Genomic DNA, 27,090 nt, shown 5'->3' on the forward strand with positions numbered 1-27,090 from the left:
TAGAGTATGCCAGAATGTTCTCTCCGGAGCCCACCTGAGCTTGACTCTCTATCTGCGGAGTTCCTCACTCTCCCCCGGCAGGTTTGGGAGAAGGCTCCTTGCCTCCCGTCTTCCCTCCGCTTGAGAACTTGGCAAAGACTTCAAGAAACAAGAACAGAAAACATTCAATTGGTATAAAAGCTAATAAGAAATTGGTGACCGTGAATATCAAATAATCAAGATAAAGAACCCGCAACTCTTGTCATTAAGAGTACAGGTCCTTCCGGGTGTGAGTGGATCAAAGCCAAGCCTTTTCGGCTAAATGAGGTATTGTTTCAGTTTTGTTTAAGTTAGGGTTTATTTGACTATACACATAAGTGGGACTTTTATATACATATATATACCAAAAATACTTTAACAGCTAGAACAGCAAAGCACCTATAACATCCCATCAGTATGCCTTGAATGTCAGTGTAAACAATAAGGTGCTGCATGTTGGTGTACTTGACTATATACTTCAGATACTTTTCTGGTATAAACTTAAAGGATTTCGACAGCTAAAACAGCAAAATTATTACATCAACATGCCTTGAATGTCAGTGTAACAAATAAGGTGCTAGGTTTACCTGTGTCTGAATCTGCAGGCTGCCAATCCGGAGACTGTTGTTCCATCATGGAGCGGTCTGCAGAGAACTGCTCCAGCTGCTCGGTGTAGTGCCCGTTAAAGTCGATTCTGGGGAAACAAAATGTGAAAGTTGAGCATCAAACTACTCTAACAGTAAAAATGGTCTCTTTTCTTTGTCCCTTGAGATTTCCTCATACACTGTAAATGCATTTGAGTTCGCAGGGATTTAATTTTGCGGTAGAGAGAAAAATAATGGAGTTTTCGGGGTCGTTTGGAACAATAGTATCGCTTCAGTCACATAATGAAACATTATTCACTGTGATTTTAAGTTCGCGGTAAAGAGTTCACTGCAAAAAATGTGAACATAAAAACACCATGAACATTTCTGCATCTTCAGTATACTTCTGTCGATGGGTAAATCTCTACAACAGGATACAACAGGGTATATTCTGTATTACCCAAGGCACTGAATACAGTGTTGTACTCTTTGTTATGTCATATGCACCCTAGAAACACACATGTCAAATTGAATGTGAAATGCCCCAGAAAATTTCGTGACACTGTCCTCAAACTAAACGTCGTAACAACATCTGATTCAGGTATTCGAATTTATGACAATGGCGCAGACTCAAAGCGCATTCGAATTATTCTATAGCCTGAAAGTCAAGGTTGCATTTGTTGCGATGTCTCCAAAGGGCAGAGAACTTCATAACAGCCATCTCCTTTTCTGTTTAGCGTTTTCCTAATTATGCTATAAATAGCTCACAGGACACAAGGTCAGAAATGCTGTACAGGTGCGTCCAGCTTGCCATCCTTACACCTCAAGAATAGGGATGTGTACTTGAATGTAAAAGCAAGTACAGGAAATGATTACAGATTGAGATTTAGATACATGTCTGGATCTGTACCTGAACAATTTGACAAAGTAAAATTGTGCTCTTCAATGATGACAGACACATTAAAAAAAATGATTAATGAACTGCAGATTAATGAACTGTTGACAACTTGACAATTTTTCAGTGTTAGGATCTCAAATCAAATATTTACTTTCGAATTTTCCTAATTAAAAGCTAAAGAAAAGAAATGCCTGTAAAAATGTTGAACTTGATGCCAGCAGTGAAGTTTCAAATTATGGAATATGACTTTATTTGTTTGGGTCATGAACCCAATAGATAAGTTCTAGAGTCATCTATTTATTTATCATTCAAGGTTATGTGAATCATTACCTGCCTTGTTCCAAGTAAAAAATACCATTGTGTATTTTTCAACTTGTTGAACTTGAGGCACCGTGGCCCCCGGATAGGGGCCAGCCGGGGAACCTATGCCCAATTTTTCTAAAAATCCATCGTACTAGTATCAGTATGTAGGAAGGTATTGAATGAATTGAATTGCCAATTGTTCTGCACCATCAATGTAGGTTTTTATCTTTTATGATCTATTCAAATACTTTATTCCCGGTTGTTAACGTATAACATTGATTAATAGGAGTATTTTTTGGTATAGCCAAGACTTTTGCTTGTTCTTCCAACTTTTTGTAGTGGTGCCCCTAGATTTTTGCTGGTGCTCCTAACTTTTTTGAGTTAGGAGCACAGTGCTCCTAGGCCTAAAAGTTAGTCTGGAGCCCTGTGAGCATCAAACTACTCTTACAGTAAAAATGGTCTCATTTCTTTGTCCCTTGAGATTTCCTCAGATATACTGTACATGCATTTGAGTTCGCGGGGATTTAATTTTGCGGTAAAGAGAAAATGGAGTGTTCACGGTGGTTTTAAGAGCTTGTTCGAAATGATTATAGTAGCACTACACTCACATTATGGAAACACTTTTCGCGGTGATTTTCAATTCGCGGTATGGAGTTCACCGCAAAAACCGAGAACATAAAGACACTGTGAACATTTCTGCATTTTCAGTATACTTCTGTCGATGGGTAAATCTCTACAACAGGATACAACAGGGTATATTCGGTATTACCCAAGGCATTGACCCACAGGAATACAGTGTTGTACTCTTTGTTATGTCATAATATATGCACCCTAGAAACACACACATCAATGTGAAATGCCCCCCAAAATTTGGTGACACTGTCCTCAAATGAAACATGATTGTAACAACATCAATTCAAACATCTGATTCAGGTATTCGAATTTATGACAATGGCGCAGTCTCAAAGCGCATTTGAATTATTCTTTATCCTGAAAGTCAAGGTTGTATTTGTTGCGATGTCTCCAAAGGGCAAAGAGTTTCATAACAGCCATCTCCTTTTCTGTTTAGCGTTTTCCTAATTATGCTATAAATAGCTCACAGGACACAAGGTCAGAAGCATGGTACAGGTGTGTCCAGCTTGCCATCCTTAGTATTCCTTACGCCTCAAGACTAGTGATGTGTACCTAAACGTACATGTAACATCACGACTGGTACAGGAATTGATTACAGAGGTTTAGGTACAGGCCCGGACCTGTACCTGAATGATTTGACAAAGTAGCCTGTGGTCTTCAGTGATGACAGACACATTAATGAACTGTAGATTAATAAACTGGTGACAACTTGACAATTTTTCATTGTTAGGACCTCAAATCAAATATTTACTTTCGAATTATCCTAACTAAAAGCTAAATTTTCAGCTTTGTGGTAGGATCTACACATCTTTAGTCACAAATAAGTTAACGTTACTAGTATATACTTGGTTTAGATTTATACAGGCACAGTACCCGGTACATCTAGATCCGGTATTTTGGACCTGAACCTGAATGATTTTTGCGGTACTGTACATCCCTACTCAAGATGTCTTACAGATGTTCCCCTGCCTTCTTAACGCCCAAGATTTTCGTTCCATCACCAGAAAGGAGAGAGAACGCTCTTGACCTTGAAAAAGACGTTTATCAGCAGCTGTCCGGGGTTCTAAATATTTTTGTAAGGCCCCATAGGTCACAGATGCCGCGCCTGATGAGGAAGACACCACCTGTGGCATGTCACCAGTTCTCAACATTTTCCCCAAACACCCCTGGCTGTGGAGTGGAATGATCCAACTTTGGGCAAATTCCACAGTATCATTATTTGACATTAACCCCTTTCCTCCCAAGAGAAACTTGAACAATGAACTGTTTTCTAAACATTTTTCAAGTGTATTTCTTCTGTGCGCAGTAATACATGTATGCCCTAATCTGTATTGGGCTGCCTGACAGAGAATCTTTCTACGCCCCAAGCGGCATGCTTCCTATTAGTAAGAAAATGGTTAAGACAGTTGATTGGAGGTTATTGATTGATTGATTGATTGATTGTTGCTGTTAATTTTTAGAGACCTGGAATCGTGATTCCTTACTCAACTTTGAGATACCAATGTCCAAAACATGTTTCTTCTTTCAGTAACTCCAAGCCAAGCTCTTAAAAAGAAGACAGCTGTGAGGAGATACCTAAGGGTTTGTGTATGTTTGTAAAGATTTGTTCAGTCTTCATGTGTGGAGAGATGTGCTGCAGGTGAGGAGATGCCAGACATGCCTGTGTCACTGCACTGTCCACAGTTGGTACATGTCAGACTCATCCACACACCACACATGCCTGTGTCACTGCACTGTCCACAGTTGGTACATGTCAGACTCATCCACACACCACACATGCCTGTGTCACTGCACTGTCCACAGTTGGTACATGTCAGACTCATCCACACACCACACATGCCTGTGTCACTGCACTGTCCACAGTTGGTACATGTCAGACTCATCCACACACCACACATGCCTGTGTCACTGCACTGTCCACAGTTGGTACATGTCAGACTCATCCACACACCACACATGCCTGTGTCACTGCACTGTCCACAGTTGGTACATGTCAGACTCATCCACACACCACACATGCCTGTGTCACTGCACTGTCCACAGTTGGCACATGTCAGACTCATCCACACACCACACATGCCTGTGTCACTGCACTGTCCACAGTTGGCACATGTCAGACTCATCCACACACCACACATGCCTGTGTCACTGCACTGTCCACAGTTGGCACATGTCAGTAGCATCCACACACCACAAATACCTGTGTCACTGCACTGTCCACAGTTGGGACATGTCAGACTCATCCACACACCACACATGCCTGTGTCACTGCACTGTCCACAGTTGGCACATGTCAGTAGCATCCACACACCACAAATACCTGTGTCACTGCACTGTCCACAGTTGGGACATGTCAGACTCATCCACACACCACACATGCCTGTGTCACTGCACTGTCCACAGTTGGCACATGTCAGTAGCATCCACACACCACACATACCTGTGTCACTGCACTGTCCACAGTTGGGACATGTCAGACTCATCCACACACCACACATGCCTGTGTCACTGCACTGTCCACAGTTGGCACATGTCAGACTCATCCACACACCACACATACCTGTGTCACTGCACTGTCCACAGTTGGCACATGTCAGACTCATCCACACACCACACATGCCTGTGTCACTGCACTGTCCACAGTTGGCACATGTCAGACTCATCCACACACCACACATACCTGTGTCACTGCACTGTCCACAGTTGGCACATGTCAGACTCATCCACACACCACACATGCCTGTGTCACTGCACTGTCCACAGTTGGTACATGTCAGACTCATCCACACACCACACATGCCTGTGTCACTGCACTGTCCACAGTTGGCACGTGTCAGACTCATCCACACACCACACATGCCTGTGTCACTGCACTGTCCACAGTTGGCACATGTCAGACTCATCCACACACCACACATGCCTGTGTCACTGCACTGTCCACAGTCGGCACATGTCAGCCGCATCCACACACCACACATGCCTGTGTCACTGCACTGTCCACAGTCGGCACATGTCAGACTCATCCACACACCACACATGCCTGTGTCACTGCACTGTCCACAGTTGGCACATGTCAGTCGCATCCACACACAACACATGCCTGTGTCACTGCACTGTCCACAGTTGGTACATGTCAGTAGCATCCACACACCACACATGCCTGTGTCACTGCACTGTCCACAGTTGGTACATGTCAGACTCATCCACACACCACACATGCCTGTGTCACTGCACTGTCCACAGTCGGCACATGTCAGCCGCATCCACACACCACACATGCCTGTGTCACTGCACTGTCCACAGTCGGCACATGTCAGACTCATCCACACACCACACATGCCTGTGTCACTGCACTGTCCACAGTTGGCACGTGTCAGTAGCATCCACACACCACACATACCTGTGTCACTGCACTGTCCACAGTTGGCACATGTCAGCCGCATCCACACACCACACATGCCTGTGTCACTGCACTGTCCACAGTTGGCACATGTCAGACTCATCCACACACCACACATGCCTGTGTCACTGCACTGTCCACAGTTGGCACATGTCAGTCGCATCCACACACAACACATGCCTGTGTCACTGCACTGTCCACAGTTGGTACATGTCAGTAGCATCCACACACCACACATGCCTGTGTCACTGCACTGTCCACAGTTGGTACATGTCAGACTCATCCACACACCACACATGCCTGTGTCACTGCACTGTCCACAGTTGGCACGTGTCAGTAGCATCCACACACCACACATACCTGTGTCACTGCACTGTCCACAGTTGGCACATGTCAGCCGCATCCACACACCACACATGCCTGTGTCACTGCACTGTCCACAGTTGGCACATGTCAGACTCATCCACACACCACACATGCCTGTGTCACTGCACTGTCCACAGTTGGCACATGTCAGTCGCATCCAAACACAACACATGCCTGTGTCACTGCACTGTCCACAGTTGGTACATGTCAGTAGCATCCACACACCACACATGCCTGTGTCACTGCACTGTCCACAGTTGGCACATGTCAGTAGCATCCACACACCACACATGCCTGTGTCACTGCACTGTCCACAGTTGGCACATGTCAGAGTCATCCACACACCACACATGCCTGTGTCACTGCACTGTCCACAGTTGGCACATGTCAGCCGCATCCACACACCACACATGCCTGTGTCACTGCACTGTCCACAGTTGGCACATGTCAGTCAGATCCATATACCAAACTTAGTTTTTTTGTAGTTTTTGTTTGTGACGCATAACCGGTAACCTATCTGGGGGCAAAACACATATTAAGTTTTGTACAGTAAGTACAAGCTGCGTAAGATCGGACTGTAACTTTTGTCCACTTTGAACCCCGCTGGTTCGAACGTGGAGTAAGGGAGGCAATATATGAGAGGATATACAATCCAACCCTCAACAGGAAAGGAGGGCTAAGGGTGGAACTGTCTGGCACTTGGGACATAGCCTTGGGGGCAAACCAGCTTTAGCTCCTATATTAAAACAATAGGAGCTATTATCCCCTTTTACTTCAACCTTGTCTTGAGTTGTCTAATTTGCTTTCTATTGGACTATCTAAAAATTTGTCTTCTCCTTATTTGCATATCAATTCATAGTTCGTGGTTATAAACCTGCTGTTCAACTGATCTTGCTCACAGTCACTGACGAAAAGTAGTGGATGCTACTTGAAACATCTGACCGTTTCCAAAATCATATCCAGTTGTTTGAGTAATTGCTTTTTTTTTGGTGTACATGTATATTGGTCAACAGACATGATCCGGACCAGTCCAAGTTGATGACAGGGGCTACCTGTATATGATGTTCGTCATGTTGTGCTCACAGCCACTGATGCTGAAGTGAATTAGTGACCCCTAGCAAATACTATTAGTACTCCAGGACTAGATACATGTGACACTATGCTATGGCCGTGTTCCTGAAATATGTTAACTGATTTCAAGATTTACACCCTTGTACAAAGTGGTAAGGTCTGATCTCTAGCCTATGACTGGTCCAGAGGCATCCCACGGACCGGTCCATGTTGATAATAGGGGTTACACGTACCTGTAGATGATGTTCATCATGTTGTGCTCACAGTCACTGCTGCTGAGGTGAATCAGTGCCCCCTAGCAGACGCTATTGGTACTACAGTACCAGATACATATGACACCATGCTTTGGCCGTGTTCCGGAAATAAATTAACTGACATCAAAATTTACACCCTTGTACAAAGTGGTAAGGCCTGATCTCTAGCCTATGATTGGTCCAGAGGCATCCCACGGACCAGTCCATGTTGATAATAGGGGTTGTATGTACCTGTAGATGATATTCATCATGTTGTGTTCACAGTCGCTGCTGCTGAAGTGGCTCAGTCGGTCCAGAAGACTCAGCAGAAGAGACGAGAAGTTCCGGTCGAAGTTCGTGATCGTGTCCTCGAAACTGTCGCTGGAGACGAGCTCGTCCACATGCTCCGATACAACCTTTGCGGGAAACAGAAATCACAAATTTATTCATTTCATCTCAAGATAACTGGGTTGCCCCTGTAACTTCTAAAAAGTTGGTTTCCAAAAGAGCCCAGTATGTGCAGGACAAGACATGTTACATTCAGTCAGGTGGAGACAACAGTACACAACATTCAGTGGACCAAATAAAAACTGATGTCTAAAGAAAAGTCGCTATCCATACCTGTTCAAGGTCCATAAACATTAGAAGTGGAAGTCAAGAGGCATACCCTTCGACTCTTGAAAAATGGCCACGGCCGAAGAGTATGTAAACTTTCAAGGTTGAATAAAATATACATCTCAACATGATGATCACAAGCACTTGAGGCATTTGCTTTGGTAATGAACTCTGAAACGACAGCCAGGGGAGTACCTTGGTCCTGGTCTTCCTGAGGTCAGCCTCTGTGACCTTCCCTTTCCCCGCCGGGGCCGTCAGCTGCAGCTCCTCATCCGCCAGGAACGTGCGAGTCAGTCTCTGCAGGGGAAAGTTAAAGACACTGAAACCGATCTCGATCCAGTTTAGTTCACAGAAGAGCTAGTCATCCACTAAACGTAGCAGATGCTATGTATAGTACTGTACATGCATTTAAGTTTGAATGGTTTTGATTTCGGGCTAAGGGAAAATGGAGTGTTTGTGGTGGTTTCAAGTTTGCGTCACATACTGCTACAGTATTGGACATAAATGTTCGCGGTTGTTTTAAGTTTGCTCGATGTTGGTGAAACAGTGCCCCCTAGCAGCAACTATGGTACTACAGGACCTGTGATACTATAGCCCACCTGTATACAGTTGCAGAAGGTGATACAGACGACCATGAGTTTGCTGACTATCTTGAGGAGCTCAGTGTTGGTGAATCAGTGCCCCCTAGCAGCAACTATTGGTACTACAGGACCTGTGATACTATACGTGTACTATAGCCCACCTGTATACAGTTGCAGAAGGTGATACAGACGACCATGAGTTTGCTGACAATCTTGAGCAGCTCGGTGTTGGTGAATCAGTGCCCCCTAGCAGCAACTATTGGTACTACAGGACCTGTGATACTATACGTGTACTATAGCCCACCTGTATACAGTTGCAGAAGGTGATACACACGACCATGAGTTTGCTGACAATCTTTAGGAGCTCCGTGTTAGTGAGCATGCAGTGCCCGCTAGCAACAACCATTGGTACTACAGGACCTGTGAAACTATAGCCCACCTGTATACAGTTGCAGAAGGTGATACACACGACCATGAGCTTGCTGACGATCTTGAGCAGCTCGGTGTTGGTGAGCATGCAGCGCCCCCTAACAGCGACTATTGGTACTACAGGGCCTGTGATACTATACATGTACTATAGCCCACCTGTATACAGTTGCAGAAGGTGATACTGAGATAAAGCCCACCTGTATACAGTTCTAGAAGGTGATACTGAGATATGGCCCACCTGTATACAGTTGCAGAAGGTGATACACACGACCATGAGCTTGCTGACGATCTTGAGCAGCTCGGTGTTGGTGAGCATGCAGTGCCCTCTAGCAGCAACTATTGGTACTACAGGACCTGTGATAATATACATGTACTATAGCCCACCTGTATACAGTTGCAGAAGGTGATACTGAGATAAAGCCCACCTGTATACAGTTCTAGAAGGTGATACTGAGATATGGCCCACCTGTATACAGTTGCAGAAGGTGATACAGACGACCATGAGTTTGCTGACTATCTTGAGCAGCTCGGTGTTGGTGAGCATGCAGTCCTTCAGACACTTGTCCAGGAAGTCCATGTGGTGGTGGAGAACATCATCCACGTTGGACACCTGCAGGACAACTTCAGGTTTTACTTTACTACTACAGTATGGGAGGATTTGTGTACAACTTTTATTTCCATCAGTATTTAGAGGTTGTAGGTTTTGAAGATTTGCAGGAGAAGTCAAGTAAACAATCTTTTGAAATCTTTTCATTAATTTTCTTCATGTTTTGAAGGTTGAACACTAAACTTTGATTTTGGAAAAGGTCTGCATTTTCTATCTCAAATGTATGCTCACTCATTTATGCACTCACTCAGTTGCTCATTCATTCAGCCACTTATGAAGTTCGTTCGCTGACCCACTCATACATGTATACAGTGACCTACACACACTGTACTCATTCATTGAGAATGGTCACTCCTGTAGTAAATATAGTTCTATACAAAGAGCATCATGTGATGTCTCACTTCTCAACTCACTCATTCATTCATTCATTCCCTCACTCCTTCCCCAGACTTACAGATTTGAGGTTCTGCTCCAGAATGTGCCAGTTGGGTTCCAGCACCTCGAACATCATGTAGTAGCCGTAGTTCTGTACGAAGTGCAGCATGCGGTGTCTCAGAGCGAAGGCCGCGGAGTACCAGCGGGGGGACTGGAGGTCGTACTGCTTCGCTGTCTTACTGTTCAACCACATGCTGGGGGAAAAAGGAATCAGAGATGTGCAATGGCTTAGTGCATTTGGCAGGTCATGAGTTCAATCCCCAGCTGAGTCCTAGCAATGACCTTATTAACAATGGTACATTGTACAATGTACATACATCGATGAAGATTAGACATCCAGGTAATAAGATATGCCAAAAAAACAGTTACTCAAGCAACTGGATATAATTTCCAAAATCATATCCAGTTGCTTGAGTAACTGTTTTTTATATACATGTACATACAGCTTTCTCTGCTTGGCACTTAGAAATAGCGAGGCAGTTGAACACACACACATCACTACCAGTGACCAGTCCCCTGCTTAAGTAACAGCACAAAGCTTTGTGGCCCATGAACACGAAAATAAAATCTTACGTGATGTTTGACAAGCAACAGCCCTTACCAGTAGTGAGTAGCATGGAGGCACAAAACTGCTACCTACTTGACCCAACCCTGCTATACTTAATGATTTGTACAGTTTAAAATGATTCAAAAGAAGCGTTAGCTGAAAGTCCAACTTACTTGCAGAGCTGCCTCTCGACATGTTTTGCATAAAACAGGTGCCTGAACAGCATCTGGTATCTGGTCAGGGCCTGCAAAATACAGTAGCGGTGATTACACAGTCTGCCGGAACTAACATGTATACTTCCCAACAATAAGAACATGACTGGTTTACTTTTTGTTGTTGTTGTTGAACCTCAGATTGAGGATGAAGCATGGTATTTTTCCTTAGCTATTATTAATTAGCACAATGCGGGTTTTCTGCGTGTACAGTTTACTTTTACTTTTACTCCAAAATGAAATTTCCGACTCAGATAATTCATTCTGTTCGAATGCATCAGATTCTCTTGTTCAGCTCAAAGAAAAACAAATCTCATCAACTTCAAAACAATCTAATGTCAGACCTTTCTGTTGATGATGAGTGAAAGTGGCCACTTGACTTCGTAGTCAAAAGCGAAAGCCTCCAACCCAGAAATGTGGATCTCTGTGGGGTCAATGGCCTGTAGGGCTGGGAAACAGAACAGTGCATTAGCACCCCCTACCAACAGCTATTGGTACTGCAGATCAGAGATGTGGATCTCTGTGGGGTCAATGGCCTGTAGGGCTGGGGAACAGAACAGTACATTAGCACCCCCTAGCTGCAGTTATTGACACTACAGCCCAGAAATGTGGATCTCTGTGGCTTCAATAGCCTGTAGGGCTGGGGAACAGAACAGTGTATAAGCACTCCTAGCTGCAGTTATTGGTACTACAGAGGCTAGAGAAATGGGCATCTGTTGGGTTATTCAGCACCCCCTAGCTGCAGCTATTGGTACTACAGCCTGAAATGTGGATGTCTGTGGGTTCAATGGCCTGTAAGGCTGGGGAACAGAATAGTGCATTAGCACCCCCTAGCTGAAGCTATTGGCACTACAGGACCTGCAGATAGGGTCAATGACCTGTGCAAAAAGATCCTGCAATCGGTGATAGAAAGGAGATATTTGTGTTCGATAAACTGTAAATTCTTACCTTTCTCTTGTTTGGTCTCGATGGACAAGATTCGGAACAGCTGGGTTATCAGGTCATAGTTCAACAGCTCCACCCTATAAAATGTCATAGTTCAAGGTTATCAGGTCATAGTTCAACACCTCCACCCTCTAAAATGTCATAGTTCAACAGATTCATCAGGTCATAGTTCAATAGTTCCACCTTATAAAAGGGTTCCTCAATATCCTTTATTGTTTCTAAATATCAAACAATTTATTGATATCATGCCAAGTACTGACATTTTTTCTGATCATTTGGGAAAGAACTACTGTAACAGTAGCATAGCTTTTGGCTTGTTTCAGAATAAAAAGAAAATACTGACGTCACCCAGAATAAGATGAAGTGTTTCCTTACTTGAGGTCGTCCTTGTAAGGATCAGCGTTGGCCACACTGGTTCTGAGGGCCAGCTCCAGGAGGGACTCCAGCCGGGTGGGGATGATATGTGCGACTGGTTAAGGTACAACTTCTTCTTTTACAGGAATTGAAAGGTTGATCTTTTAGAATGTTTTGTTCAGACTACTTTAGCTCACTGAAGAACTATTGTTACAATGGTTGTGACAGAGAAGACAGACAATGTGTATTAAGGTTAAGGTACAACTACATGTAGTACTTCTTCTATTGCATCAGGGAATTTTCGGGGAAAAATAACTTGCATGGGGGCATTGCAAGAAAGCGGAATGACCAAGCAGGGGGGTGGTGGTGTGGGTTTTGTACCTTGTCCACGATGTAGAGTTAACAGAATCTTAAAAAATCTTGAAAAGACTTATTGGGGTTCAGGACTTGTTGGTCACGTTATGTTATGTTATAAAAACTGAACCAGATGCCAAAACTTCAATAAGCCCTTATCCTGTTGGAAATCAAACATAAAACCTCTCAGCAATAAAGGACAATGCACATAACTTCAATCAATCAATTAATAATTCAATCAATCACTTCTTGTCAAGAAAAAGTGTTCTTTGAAAAAGGATATCTTCCATGTCCTTCTTCAGCTCATCCTCAGCCATGTCCATGAACTGCACCACCAGATCGCCCTGGTCCAATAGGAAGTAGTGTTTGATAGACCTATGGGGAAAAACAATGGCCTGGTGAAGGGACAAGCTGTAACAAGGGCTCAGATTGGTTGTCTGTGCTGCAGTGATGTAGGCCTAGAGATATCAGTTCAGAACTGTTTTGGTTTAGCTGTTGCCATGTGTATAATGTTGAAGGTTCTTCAAAGCTGTCTCAAACTGTATTTGAATTTTTTTAGCCTTTATTTTGTAGGGTGGAACTCAAACTCCTGTCCCCTGTACCTGACCCCTAACCCCTGCACCTGACCCCTGCAGCTGAGCACACGGCTGGCATAGTTGTAATCCTGACCCCTGTACTTGACCCCTAACCTATGTACCTAACCCCTGCCCTCTGTACCTGACCCCAAACCCTGGTACCTGAGCCTGGCCATGAGCTCCTTCTCCTCCATGAGTAGATCCAGCAGAACGTGGCTGGCGTAGTTGCACCTGACCCCTGTACCTGACCCCTGTACCTGACCCCTAACCCCTGTACCTGAGCCTGGCCATGAGCTCCTTCTCCTCCATGAGTAGATCCAGCAGAACGTGGCTGGCGTAGTTGCACCTGACCCCTGTACCTGACCCCTGTACCTGACCCCTGCCCCCTGTACCTGAGCCTGGCCATGAGCTCCTTCTCCTCCATGAGTAGATCCAGCAGAACGTGGCTGGTGTAGTTGCACCTGACCCCTGTACCTGACCCCTGTACCTGACCCCTGTACCTGACCCCTGTACCTGAACCTGACCCCTGTACCTGAACCTGACCCCTGTACCTGAACCTGACCCCTGTACCTGAGCCTGGCCATGAGCTCCTTCTCCTCCATGAGTAGGTCCAGCAGCACCCGGCTGGCGTAGTTGTACCTGACCCCTGACCCTTGTACCTGACCCCTGCCCTCTGTACCTGATCCCTGACCCTGGTACCTGAGCCTGGCCATGAGCTCCTTCTCCTCCATGAGTAGGTCCAGCAGCACCCGGCTGGCGTAGTTGTACCTGACCCCTGTACCTGACCCATGTACCTGACCCCTAACCCCTGTACCTGAGCCTGGCCATGAGCTCCTTCTCCTCCATGAGTAGATCCAGCAGCACGCGGCTGGCGTAGTTGTACCTAACCCCTGACCCTTGTACCTGACCCCTGGCCTCTGTACCTGAGCCCTGCCCCCTGTACCTGACCCCGGCCCTCTGTACCTAACCCCTGTACCTGAGCCTGGCCATGAGCTCCTTCTCCTCCATGAGTAGGTCCAGCAGCACCCGGCTGGCGTAGTTGTACCTGACCCCTGTACCTGACCCATGTACCTGACCCCTAACCCCTGTACCTGAGCCTGGCCATGAGCTCCTTCTCCTCCATGAGTAGATCCAGCAGCACCCGGCTGGCGTAGTTGTAGGCCTTCTCGATCTGTTCCACATACTGCCGCTCCTTCAGGGTGTACACAATCTCCTCCGCAGCCGGGCACTTCACGTCGCGACCTGGAACATGTGTGATTCATTTTCTTCACTAGCATCCAGGGCACCATCCAAATAAGATTACGTCCACTATTGATAATTGTCAATATTCACTGTACACAATCTCTTCTGCTGCAGGGCACGTCACGTTATGACCTGGGTAGAGTCATTCATTTGCTTGTTTGTGTAGAAGAAAGACCAAAACGTTTTGAACCCTCAAAAGGCCTATATCAAAAGGTCTAGGAACATTCAATGAGTCTGGGAATCACAGACTACTCACCACACTGTCGGATGACGTTCAGGTACTTTCCTGTACTCAGGATCTTGTCTGCAACCTGAGGAGGGGAAGGAATCAGTATCAATCAATTAGAACAAATTAGGACCAATCAATCAATCAATCAATCAATCAATCTTTATCATGTAATGCAGCAAACAACTGAAACAACTTTGGAGAGCTTTGTATCTCTTCTTCCTTCCCCTCCCTTCTTTCAGCCATCTCCCTCTCCCTGCCTTCTCCAGAAACACAGGGATCCTCTCCTGACAGATGGTGTATCTCTGTTCCCAGCCTGACCTCCCTCCCTTCCTCATCCCTTCCTCTCTTCTCTCCTTTCCTCCTTCCTTCCCTCTCTCCTTCCCTCCCTCCTTTGTCTCTCTCCCTCCTTCCCTCCATCCGTACCTTCTCCAGAAACACAGGTATCCTCTCCCTACAGATGGTATATCTCTGCTCCTAGTACCTCTCTCACTATCCCTCCCTCCCTCCCTCTCTCCCTCCTACCTTCTCCAGAAACACAGGGATCCTCTCCCTACAGATGGTGTATCTCTGTTCCCAGTACCCTCCCTCCTTCCCTCCCTCCCTCCCTCCCTCCCTACCTTTTCCAGAAACACAGGTATCCTCTCCCTACAGATGGTATATCTCTGCTCCCAGTACCCCTTCCCTCTCTCTCCCTCCCTTCCTACCTTCTCCAGAAACACAGGTATCCTCTCCCTACAGATGGTGTATCTCTGCTCCCAGTAGGCGTCGTTGTAATCCTTCTCGATCTTCTCCTTTATCACCGACTCGTGCTCCTCAACAATAAACTGTGGACAGAAAATTCAAATGTTGCTGTCAATAGAAACAGTAGTGTTGTGGTATCTATCTATAATTTCCAAATAACTGTCCATGAACAGACAAATTCAGTGGTAAATTTTGTTACCTTTCATTATGCCTACATCTGCTTTTGATTAGAGGCTGTAATAATAACCACTGAGCGACCCAAGATTTGACAGGTTGCTAAATGAATTTCATACATTAAGGAACAAATTCTTCATCTTGTATCATGCTTTTATTCTAACTTTTGTTGCTGTATGGTTGCATAGCAATTGCAATCTAGTGGCAAGGGGGCCTATAATAATCATATTAACTATTAATAATTAATAATAACTATTTGCCACTGGCCATAAAACTTACATACCAGTTTAGCATCAATATGCCACTGTGAACAACAAACACTAAAACACAGGAGAAGTTGACAGTCCTGATCACCTCTGCATACGGGTCCACGATAATGCCTTTATAGATCCAGCGCTCCAGGATCTCAAAGTAGGGAACACATGCAGCCTGGGTCAGGTACAGGCACAGGTCCTGGGCCTTCGAGTCTCTAAAATTAATACATTCAGGTGTTATTTTTGACAATCTATGTGGCGTCGTGTGGCGTAATGGATAGAACATCCGACTGTCAACCAAGGGGACCCGAGTTCGAACTCGGCCTGCCCCCAGACATGTCTGAACATGCGCCCCAACGTTGTGCCCTTGGGAAAGGCACTTAACATGACTTTCCTCACTACACTCAGGTGTAAATGAGTACCTAGCTCATCTAAGGTTAGGGACGTCCCTCGGATAGGACGTTAAATGGAGGTCCCGTGTTTGGGGAGAGCCACACCCCGCGCAAGGAAAGAACCCACCACACCTTTTTAAAAAGAGTAGGGGAGTTTGGACCCCCGGTGTGCGATGGTCCAAAACCTTACAGTCTGGTCTGGGTTGACATCTAGGTGATAGTTCACCTGTTATGTTAATCCTTCCACAAATGTGGTAAACCTTAATAAATAAATAAATAAATAGATAATAAAAGGTAAAATCATATCACTTAATGACTTACCCCATCCTCCAGGGCTGAAGGGTGGTGATAATAATGATAATGACAAAGAGAGCAGGTATAACAGAGAAAACACCCACCCGACCAGACTGGCCGTTCTCTCATGCAGCAGACTCAGCACTGCTCCTCCTCGACAGTCCCCCTGGAGAAACAAATCAAATCCAGAGGATTGTTAGATCTTTCTCCTACTGTACACATCTGTACAGACAACATGGGACTTTGGCCACTTAAGTTATGGGGGGAAATCTATCTTTGTCTTTGAAGTGGACTGCATTAGGAGGAGAAAAACTCAATGACAAGTGAAAGACAATAGGTAAAACTAGATTCGAGTATAAACCATGCTCACACAGGGTGTAACAGGCGGAGATAAATTTACAGACCATGAAGTGTTCATTGTGGAAGAGCTGATTTCTTCCCGTGGCATGGGTTAAACATTTGACTCTGTCCACGCTTTTTTGAGAACAATGACTATGGCATTTCAAACAAATTGTACGCCCTGAGGTAATGCTGTTACCTTGTTGACCGTTTCTGCGATGGCTGCCAGGATCTCTAGAGTCCTCTTACACGGCTGCACATAGAACCAGAACTTCTGCAGGGACAGCTGGCCCTACAGCAGAAAAAAAACACCTTTAGTCATCTTAAAACAAAATAAATCAAGCAACTGGGTAAAGTCTCTTTAGAGTCATGTGTTTCAGTGTGAGTTTTCTTTGTTGTATTGGATGACAGTTTTAGCTGTCTGTGATGCTAACAACATAATGACCTCTCTGGCTAAAGCTAGGGTCACATTTCCTAACCGGGGCCCGGCTGGGCTGTTTGCAGAAACGAAAAATCAAAGTTTTTTGTTTTTGTTTTCTTTTATATCATATTTTTCGTTCTTAAAGACTGCCCGGCCGGGAAATGTGACCCAAGCATAAGACTGAAGATATCAGTCCACCTGTACTGAACACCTGAGCTGAAGACTGACCTGTCTGGACTGGTGCTCCAGCTGGGCCACAAGGATCAGGTACTCCTGTAACATTAACAACAAACATCTTAAGACTACCAACAAACATCTTAAGATCCATAAAAAAAAGAAGATGTATTATCAACAAGATAAGTATAGTGGGTGTAGCCGTTCGTAAGTAAAGTAAAGGACAGACATCTTGGACTTTCTGTTATAGCCTGCATACCCTACCAAGATCAAACATGTATCACTCACTATCAGGGTAACAGTTGGGACAGGATTCAAACCCTTGACCTTAGGATCTACGATCAGAATCGCTTACCAACTCCGAGGTGAAGAAGCAATCAAATAAAGGTCGCGAACCGAAGAAATGCACCACTACCAGTAGCATCCATATTTGGTAAGAAAGACCATTGGCCATGAGATTCAAACCCAGAACCTTTGATCCAGAAGAGAGACTGCTAACATTGCAAGTTTTACCCCCAGGTTTTGAGACTCTTTGAACTTTGAACTTACTCACCTTTGAACTTTGAACTTACTCACCTTTGCCAGGTTCCTCATGGCGGCACAGAGGGCATGGTTCACCTGGCCGTAGTCTGGCATGGACTTCTCTGCAGCCACAAATAAACACAGTCAATAGATATCTCCATTATTGAGCAGGCAAAACCTGTAGGTCTGTATATACCAAACTGTATATTCAGGGCTCGAAATCGTAGTAGTAGTAGAAAGGTTTATTGCTAACTAGTGGGTGCATGTGCACCTGTGTGCACCCAAAATTGGAGCTATGCACCTAATTTTTGACTGTGGGTGCACCAGTGCACCTAGATATTTTTGCAGGCTATAGGGTAAAGGTACTATAGTACTCTAGTAAACAGTATCAGAAAAAGCAATATAACCCTTTGTTGCACTTTCTTTGATGCACTACTTAACTGAAAATTGGAAGCTATAGAATTACAGATTGGAAGCTATAGATTATAAGAGTTTTAAACTATAATTATGTTTTGCTGACATTCAACTTTATTTTATGTGGTGCACCCAAATACCTTTCTGTGCACCTAATTCTCTTGGTAGGGTGCACCAGTGCACCTATTTGCAAAAATGGATTTCGAGCCCTGATATTTGAACCAGAATAACTGAATTGAGATATACATTTTACAGGCTGCAGTTAGTTGTACATATACAGAAGTTTATTGCAAGTTCATGCCCGTGGGCTAATTGCAAAAACATGGTAAAAACATAGAGAAAAACATACATGCGTCAGTAAACTGTGTCTGACTTTGTTGTAACAATAGGCTACTGGTACTAAATACAATAATTGGCTATATCTAAATATATATATATTTCATCCAACCATGTGTCAAATCGTAACCTTGCATAAGGTGTTCTAAAGCTCACGACCATATTGTGTATACATGTATGAGACAAGGTTAAAAAATCTCCATTCAGAACTGACAGTATCTAAACTTGAACTTGAACTCAAACCACTTGGTCCTTTAATCAAGCGTAATTCTAGATAAAAGGCCCTCTCCCGAGGTGTAGGCAAAAACGTTGCTGCTGACCTTCCATGAATCTGCAGACAGCAGAGTAGTGGCTACAGACAGGCAGGACTCTGTTCACCAGCTCCTTCATCGACACATCTGGGAAACAACACAACAACAGGGACATTTGTTACATGTGAGGTTATATTTGTTACACATGTGTAGTGGCTACAGACGGGCAGGACTCTGTTCACTAGTTCCTTCATCGACACATCTGGGAAACAACAGGTCATTTTGTTACATGTGAGGTTACACTTGCTACACATGAGTAGTGGCTACAGACGGGCAGGACTCTGTTCACTAGCTCCTTCATCGACACATCTGGGAAACAACACAACAACAGGGACATTTGTTACATGTGAGGTTATATTTGTTACACATGTGTAGTGGCTACAGACGGGTAGGACTCTGTTCACTAGTTCCTTCATCGACACATCTGGGAAACAACAGGTCATTTTGTTACATGTGAGGTTACACTTGCTACACATGAGTAGTGGCTACAGACGGGCAGGACTCTGTTCACAAGCTCCTTCATCGACACATCTGGGAAACAACACAACAACAGGGACATTTGTTACATGTGAGGTTATATTTGTTACACATGTGTAGTGGCTACAGACGGGTAGGACTCTGTTCACTAGTTCCTTCATCGACACATCTGGGAAACAACAGGTCATTTTGTTACATGTGAGGTTACACTTGCTACACATGAGTAGTGGCTACAGACGGGCAGGACTCTGTTCACAAGCTCCTTCATCGACACATCTGGGAAACAACACAACAACAGGGACATTTGTTACATGTGAGGTTATATTTGTTACACATGTGTAGTGGCTACAGACAGGCAGGACTCTGTTCACTAGCTCCTTCATCGACACATCTGTGAAACAACAGGGACATTTGTTACATGTGAGGTTACATTTGTTACACATGAGTAGTGACTACAGACAGGCAGGACTCTGTTCACTAGCTCCTTCATCGACACATCTGTGAAACAACAGGGACATTTGTTACATGTGAGGTTACATTTGTTACACATGAGTAGTGACTACAGACAGGCAGGACTCTGTTCACTAGCTCCTTCATCGACACATCTGTGAAACAACAGGGACATTTGTTACATGTGAGGTTACATTATTTTGTAACATTTGTAACATTTGCTACACATGAGTAGTGGCTGCAGACAGGCAGGACTCTGTTCACTAGCTCCTTCATCGACACATCTGCAGGGAAAATGGCAACAACAGGGACATTTGTTACATGTGAGGTTACATTTGTTACACATGAGTAGTGAGTACAGACAAGCAGGACTCTGTTCACTAGCTCCTTCATCGACACATCTGTGAAACAACAGGGACATTTGTTACATGTGAGGTTACATTTGTTACACATGAGTAGTGGCTACCGACGGGCAGGACTCTGTTCACTAGCTCCTTCATCGACACATCTGGGAAACAACAGGGACATTTGTTACATGTGAGGTTACATTTGTTACACATGAGTAGTGACTACAGACTGGCAGGACTCTATTCATCTGCAGGGAATATGGTAACACCAATTACACTAATTTTGATACATGTGTGATTAGATGTGTTGTTACATTTTTTACATCTATGTAGTGGCTACAGACGGGCAGGACTCTGTTCACTAGCTCCTTCATCGACACATCTGGGAAACAACAGGGACATTTGTTACATGTGAGGTTACATTTGTTACACATGAGTAGTGACTACAGACAAGCAGGACTCTGTTCACTAGCTCCTTCATAGACATATCTGGGAAACAACAGGGACATTTGTTACATGTGAGGTTACATTGTGTTGCTACATTTGCTACACATGAGTAGTGGCTACAGACAGGCAGGACTCTGTTCACAAGGGCCTTCATCGACACATCTGCAGGGAAAATGGCAACAACAGGTCATTTTGTTACAAGTGTAGTTACATTGTGTTGTTTCATTTGCCACACATGTATAGTGGCTACAGACAGGCAGGACTCTGTTTATAAGCTCTTTCATTTCTGCAGGCAATATGGACATTTGTTAGGTACATGTTTCATGAGATGACCAAGGATATTAAGAGTCTGGTCTTGCTACATTGAAGATTCAAACAATTTTGTAAAAATCTGCTGAATCAAGACGTCTCCTTACCCAAGGACGGGTCCACGTTGAAGGAGCGGTGTCCGTGTTTGTCGTTTACTGCTCGGGCCTGGATGTATTTACCATCAACACCCTGTAAACAAACAAACAACTTATGAAACTGTATTGCAATATCATTATTTCAGATGACATTCATGTTAGTAGTATAGAGGAAGGAACATTTATCTTTAGTCCATCGTTATAACAAAATGTACTTATAGTGAAGAGACAGTATATTGAGTCTGTGTATAAGGTAAAAACTCTTCCTGTGGCTGTGTCAGCTTAACTAGAATGAGAAAACTTTCTTATCCTCACTGATACTAAAATCGAAAACCACCTAAATATGGAACCAAGGTCGAAAGGTCATAGCCTCACCATCATGGTGAACAGCAAGTCCTCAACTACAGCCTGCTCCTGGAGGCTCATGGGAAGGGTGCCAAGGGCAACAGGCTGGGGAGGGGGCGGAAACAAGGTCGTTAATAATATATTTTATTATCAAACTCTTTGCTAAGCAGGGCTGTCTCTAGCTTTTTTTCTTATATTTTTGCCTTCAACTCATTGTTTGAGAAGCCATTAATTCTTTTTGGTGGCTTGCATTGTTGACAAGCGGCGATGATGATGATGAATTCTTTTTCTCACTGAAGAAGATTAAGAAAGACTGAATGCAGCTGCAGGACGTTTCTGCAACTGCAGATGCAGAAAACAGTAGATGATGATCTGTAAGGATACCACTACACCTGTACATTGTGTATAAAATTATGTTTGATAATTATCCAATTGCAATTATATCTGAGCTTAAATCGTGTAATCTGTATCTTTGTTATATTTTGTCTGATCCTTACCTTTTCCCTCATTGATTTACAATGAAAATCAGCCAGCAGCCCAATAGACCGATCCCAAAGCCACGCCCCCTGTTCGATTTCGAACACCTCCGTCAAAAACAGGGTTTGACGGACCAAACATGGCCGCCGTGGCAAGGTTGAAAATAATGCCACTAACTTCGGTTTAGCTTTTGTGGCACTGAAACCCTTTCAGAGCGGGCCAAATAAGAATGCTATGTCTTCTTTGTTGAAGGTTGTATCCACCGGGTAGAGTTGTTTAAGGAGGGGGTAGGTGTAGTTGCGGTGAGAGCGTTATGTTTTCGGTCAATGTTAAAGCGGCATGCGCCGCATAGCTTTCCCTTGTCGGTGGGCATCAGCGCCCAGTTTCTGAGAAGCAGGCGACGCACGTGTAAAACAGGGTTCATATATCTGTGACAGGGTTCCCACTGTATCGACTGGATGCATAACAGCTGCATGGTATTTAGTAACTAAGAATTAAAATGCATCCTTTTACTTCCCTGTTCACTTTCAAGTTAACCAGTTTCACACACCAGTAACTGAAGATACAAAACTCTTCGCTAGCCGACTTTGTAGTAGGTCAGCATGTGGTTCAAGCTTCCTCTCCTTGAGTGCCCGATCTATTTTCTTTTTAAATTCGTTTTTGTTCTGAGCATGCATTCAACCAATACAGTGGAAAACCTGTCCCAGATATACGTACCCTGCTATACACGTGCCATTTCTGCCCCGCCAACGCTGTTTTTGACGGAGGTGGGCTAAATAGAACAGGGGGTTCTATCGGTCTTCTATTCGTTCGATATGGTGTTCGACAGGATCGGTCTATTTGTTTTTCATGGATAGATAAAGGCTCAAACTAACTTGTTTTTCTTTGCTATATTTCCATGTTGACTCACATGTTCAGCTGAAGGCTGAGTCTGTCGGACAAAATCTCCCGTCAGGAACGGTCGTTCGTACACCCAGGCTGGGACCGCCAGCGTGTGGAACTGAGCTGTGAACACAAAAAAAGTGAAGTTCATTTCAAGTTCATACACACAGGATCTATGATAATGTGAAAGGATGTCTAACCCTCATGGGAAACTACCGACAAAAAACTGGAGAGTGAGATGTTTTTCCTTAGATGAACATCTGACCATTTTCAAGCATCATGATTAATTTCTGGATATGCACCATCATTTTCTGACAGATTTGTTTTGTTTCGCAAAATCCAGCAAAATCCAGGGCACAGTTGGGCCTGCTAGGGATTTGATCATGAACCCAAAACCTTTAGTCTACACGCAACTTTAACCAGAAGACCACTTTGCCAGTATTCTAAGTGCCATGCGACAAAGTCTGAGATGCATCTCACCGTTTTTCTTGGCCTTGTCCCTCTGTCTGCGGAGGGACTCAGGAGACAGGATGGAGGAACCGCTGGTCGCACTCAGCAGCTTATTCCGCAGCTGCAGATTCAGAGGCGTAAAAAACACTGATTTTTAGAAAAATTATTTTTCAAAAATATTTTTCACTTATTCATTGTTCTTTCCTGCTTCTTTTGATCTTTAACACTAAAATACGGAACTTCATTTTTATGACAAGAAAATTGAGCGATTCTTTTTTCACTGCAAATCCAACACATTAAGTAACAACTCTATCGGATGACGATGACAAATTTCAACCCTCAACATGCTAAGGTACATGTAGCCATTTGACACCCAGTTTGTATTTGTTTGGGGGTTAGGCAGCAGGGAGAAGGTTAAGTATGTATCATACGAACACTGATTACCTTTCATTCCAAGTCTGACCAACAGACTTCTGTAGTTGTAAATGATGCCACTCAAAAGCTTCTCATAGCTTCAAACTAGTTGAGTGTAAGTTTAACATGCTTTACTTAGTATATATAAGTCATTAATATCATTCATGCTAGTGTGTTTCAATCAATAAATTGAGCATTGGCAAGCGAGCGTCTGCTCAGATCGTTTCTACAGAAAGCAGGTAGACGTCGGTCCCACCTCCGACACTTCCTCCTGAGACATCTTCCCCCCGGAGGCGGTTGTCATGGAGACCACGCTGCCGGTGGAGGTGAGCGTCCCGCCAGCCTCCGCCGCTCGCTCCTGGGCGTTCTGCTCCAGGAACTTCTGGGTCTGGGGAACAGGAAAAGAACAATATTGTGATGAATGCAGGGATTTATCTAAACAATGTTATAGGGGCTCCACACCCCATGCCCTGACTATGCGCCTGGGGAGCAGATTCTCTGACAAGCATAAAAGTCGGATTGACTATGATGCTTCTACTACATCAAATATGGCCAGTACGTCTTCGACTGTGACCTATCTGACAGTACTTTCCCCCTCAGGAAGACCTAGAATGACACATTTTAACTTGAATTCCTCTGGGTTCTTGGAGTAGAACCAGGTTGAAAAATAATCTTTTCAAACAATCGTATGAGATACAGACATTATGAGTATGTCATCGTAGAATAAAGTAGTTATAAAGGCAAGCATAGTAGATCTGACAGCCTGTCCTTACCTTGGTGTCCTCTGTCAGCTTGGAAACCAGGAACACCAGAGGGTCCAGCTCACGAACACTGTGGGCACAGAAGCCAAACACTTATGCAGGGCTCTCGCCAAGGTAGTTGAGTGTAGGGGCCCCTATGCAACATACATGTGATTTTGGCCCCTACGCTGTGTTTCAACTACTCTCCAAGCAGAGGTCGAATGGGCAGATCGTCACCGTTTTATCATATGCCTGACGTCAGAATGGGCTAGCGACAAAAATGATAAAACAGTGACGATCTGCCCATTCGACCTCTGCTTGGAGAGTAGTTTCAACCAACGTAGGGGGGATTTTCTGTTGTTTTGATGCAAAAGTAAAAAAACAAACTTTGGCTTTATTTCACAAACTTAAGCTCTCAAACATGCAGGAAATAGTATCTTTGAGAGTTTTAAAGTTCAAATTTCCAGGGGGCGGATGCCCTGGACCCCCCTACATTATTTCTGCCTGCAGCCCTCATCCTCACACCTGTAGCACTCGCCATGCGGCTTTGCTGAGCAAAAACGCTGTGAAAAAAATCCTGGTGAGAACACTGCTTAGGGAATCTAATTTGTTGGTTAGAGGATTTAAAACAGCTAATGCTGAACAGGAAGTTCAACATGAAAACAGTCTACTTAGATTCAGGAGTAAAATTTGCAAATATCTGCCCTACTTTTTGGACTTGACCTCGTCGTATTTGCGCTGGAAGTCGTCGGGAGTCTTGGTGAATGAAGCGATCTTCCTCTTGGCGCTGTGAGACGACACCTGAGGAGGGGAAAGTTTGTGTTGAAGTTAAAATCCTTTAAACACTTTAACTTAAGGTATAGAAAGTCATGAAAGTGATCTCTAAACCAGTTCAGCTTACTGAAGAGCTATTCTTCCACTGGCCGTGAGAGAGAAGACAGATGCCATGTACAGTATCTACAGGTTCATTGTGCCGGGGAAATTCCCCTAGCTCTTTTCGACAAGCACAATGAACAGTGGACCATGGCTTCACGTCCCTTTCTAAAGACTGTAACACTTTCCAGGAGCGTGCAGTGGTCACCGAAAATACAGTGATTTACAGTATGTCCATCTTCCTAGTTTTCCTCATACAACTGCTGACCTTTGCCCTGACTAATGCACTATGACCTCTGACCTGTGTGGTGATGTAGGGGGTCATGTTCTTCAGCAGCAGGTCGGCGTAGACCTCCGCCCCCTCCCCGCTACGAACCCTGCAGAAAATTCGAGACGTCATCATGAAAGGCTTTGTCAGAGTTTGTGCGGAGCGTCTTGTCTCTGCAAGATGTGCGAGGTCAGTGCAGTGGAACACCGCCTGGCGCGGTTGTGACGGCTCCCACCATTGAGTCATTCCGCGCCAGGCTGGAGGCCTGCCCGCCTTAGCCTGGGACCTCCCCCCCCCTACTTTGCCCCTCGCGGGGTCATTTGGGGGAATCCTAAGTTGAAAGTTGAAACGGTCGCGAGCACAACTTGCATTCTGGGAGCTGGATACCCTGGGCGCCAGACTAGTACCAGGTCGCTAGCGATTTGCTTTGGCGACCCCGCCCGGTCTTAATCAACGCTCCGGGGAGTTGTAGCCCGTGGGAGTGAACCGCGCCCCTTTCACTGTTGGTAGGGCCGGTCAACTCCCCGCTAGAAATCCCCCGGTACGCTAATTAGGGTTCTGGGGGCTGGGGTCTCTGTGCCGCCGAAGGAACTGACTACAAGGTACCGGCTAAAGGGAACCGGCTAAAAGGCCCGATAAACAGTCTGGAACCCAGGGTAGGAGCTGGAGATTGGGCAATCTTCCTCACTGGTGCAATCCCGTTAACTTTAAGACTATTTCTACATGTGAAACCATGAACCAACCATGCACCCTCTCACAAAATGATTACAAATACATGATGAAACATCAGGCCGATTTGTATTAATAATAGAAAATTATGTCATTTTCATATTGATATTGTTAGTGGCACTTGTTGAGTAAAACTACATATCTTTGGCCTTATTTTGATTGTTACACATCTGATTTTTTGACGTTTGAATCTTTCCCATCTCATAATATCATATATCATTTGAATCAGTTCTCACATAATATATGTTGTGACAAAGATTATGATAATTTGTGTCAACCAAGATGTATCCACAAGTCCAAGTTGACTCACTTGAGCAGGTTCTGCAGCTCGCTGACGCGGTGGTGAACTCTGAACTCACTCATGGCGGCGGCTCTGATGGAAAAACCACACAAAAACAGACGACAGGTCATTTTTGTCATGACAGCAACGTTATATTTTGGCTCACATAACTTAACTGGCATCTATATCTTTTAGCAAGCAATTATAAAGAAATAATACATTTCATCACGAAGTGCATGGGTGAGTTAAGTACCTTGTAGCTTGCTGTACAAAGTTGTGGCACCTTTTGATTTCGGCGAAGCAAGAAGTAAAGTTTTTTTAGATCAAATCTGCATCAACAATTTGTGTTCCCGGCGGCCATATTGGACTTCCCGCCTGTTCCAAACCTCGCGAGACCCGGCGAGAGGATGGCTGACATTGGGGATAAACCATGTGTGTTACGTCAGGGATTCTATTCTATAGAATATCTACATTTTCTTTTTCAAAATGAGTTGAAAACACGAG

General features: G+C 44.5%; 1 protein-coding gene across 1 annotated transcript; it reads right to left on the minus strand.

The window, feature by feature from the left end:
• On the minus strand, positions 1 to 26,986 carry LOC136421793 (gamma-tubulin complex component 2-like). Its single transcript, XM_066409356.1, has 30 exons — positions 26,840 to 26,986; positions 26,617 to 26,679; positions 25,611 to 25,686; positions 25,146 to 25,237; positions 24,470 to 24,527; positions 23,953 to 24,084; positions 23,313 to 23,403; positions 22,861 to 22,955; positions 21,504 to 21,578; positions 21,141 to 21,222; positions 19,013 to 19,090; positions 17,997 to 18,064; positions 17,475 to 17,519; positions 17,025 to 17,117; positions 16,591 to 16,652; positions 15,901 to 16,015; positions 15,336 to 15,455; positions 14,659 to 14,713; positions 14,252 to 14,402; positions 12,864 to 12,960; positions 12,253 to 12,335; positions 11,881 to 11,954; positions 11,277 to 11,380; positions 10,894 to 10,964; positions 10,193 to 10,367; positions 9,598 to 9,741; positions 8,317 to 8,418; positions 7,759 to 7,922; positions 606 to 712; positions 1 to 138 (listed from the first exon to the last, which is right to left on the minus strand). Exons 2-30 carry the CDS (start codon positions 26,667 to 26,669, stop codon positions 65 to 67), a joined length of 2,736 nt encoding a protein of 911 aa, XP_066265453.1. The 5' UTR covers positions 26,670 to 26,679; positions 26,840 to 26,986; the 3' UTR covers positions 1 to 64.
• Between the last annotated feature and the right edge of the window lie 104 nt (positions 26,987 to 27,090).

Source organism: Branchiostoma lanceolatum, chromosome 16 (assembly GCF_035083965.1).
Source record: "Branchiostoma lanceolatum isolate klBraLanc5 chromosome 16, klBraLanc5.hap2, whole genome shotgun sequence".
Classification (NCBI taxonomy): Eukaryota; Metazoa; Chordata; class Leptocardii; order Amphioxiformes; family Branchiostomatidae; genus Branchiostoma; species Branchiostoma lanceolatum.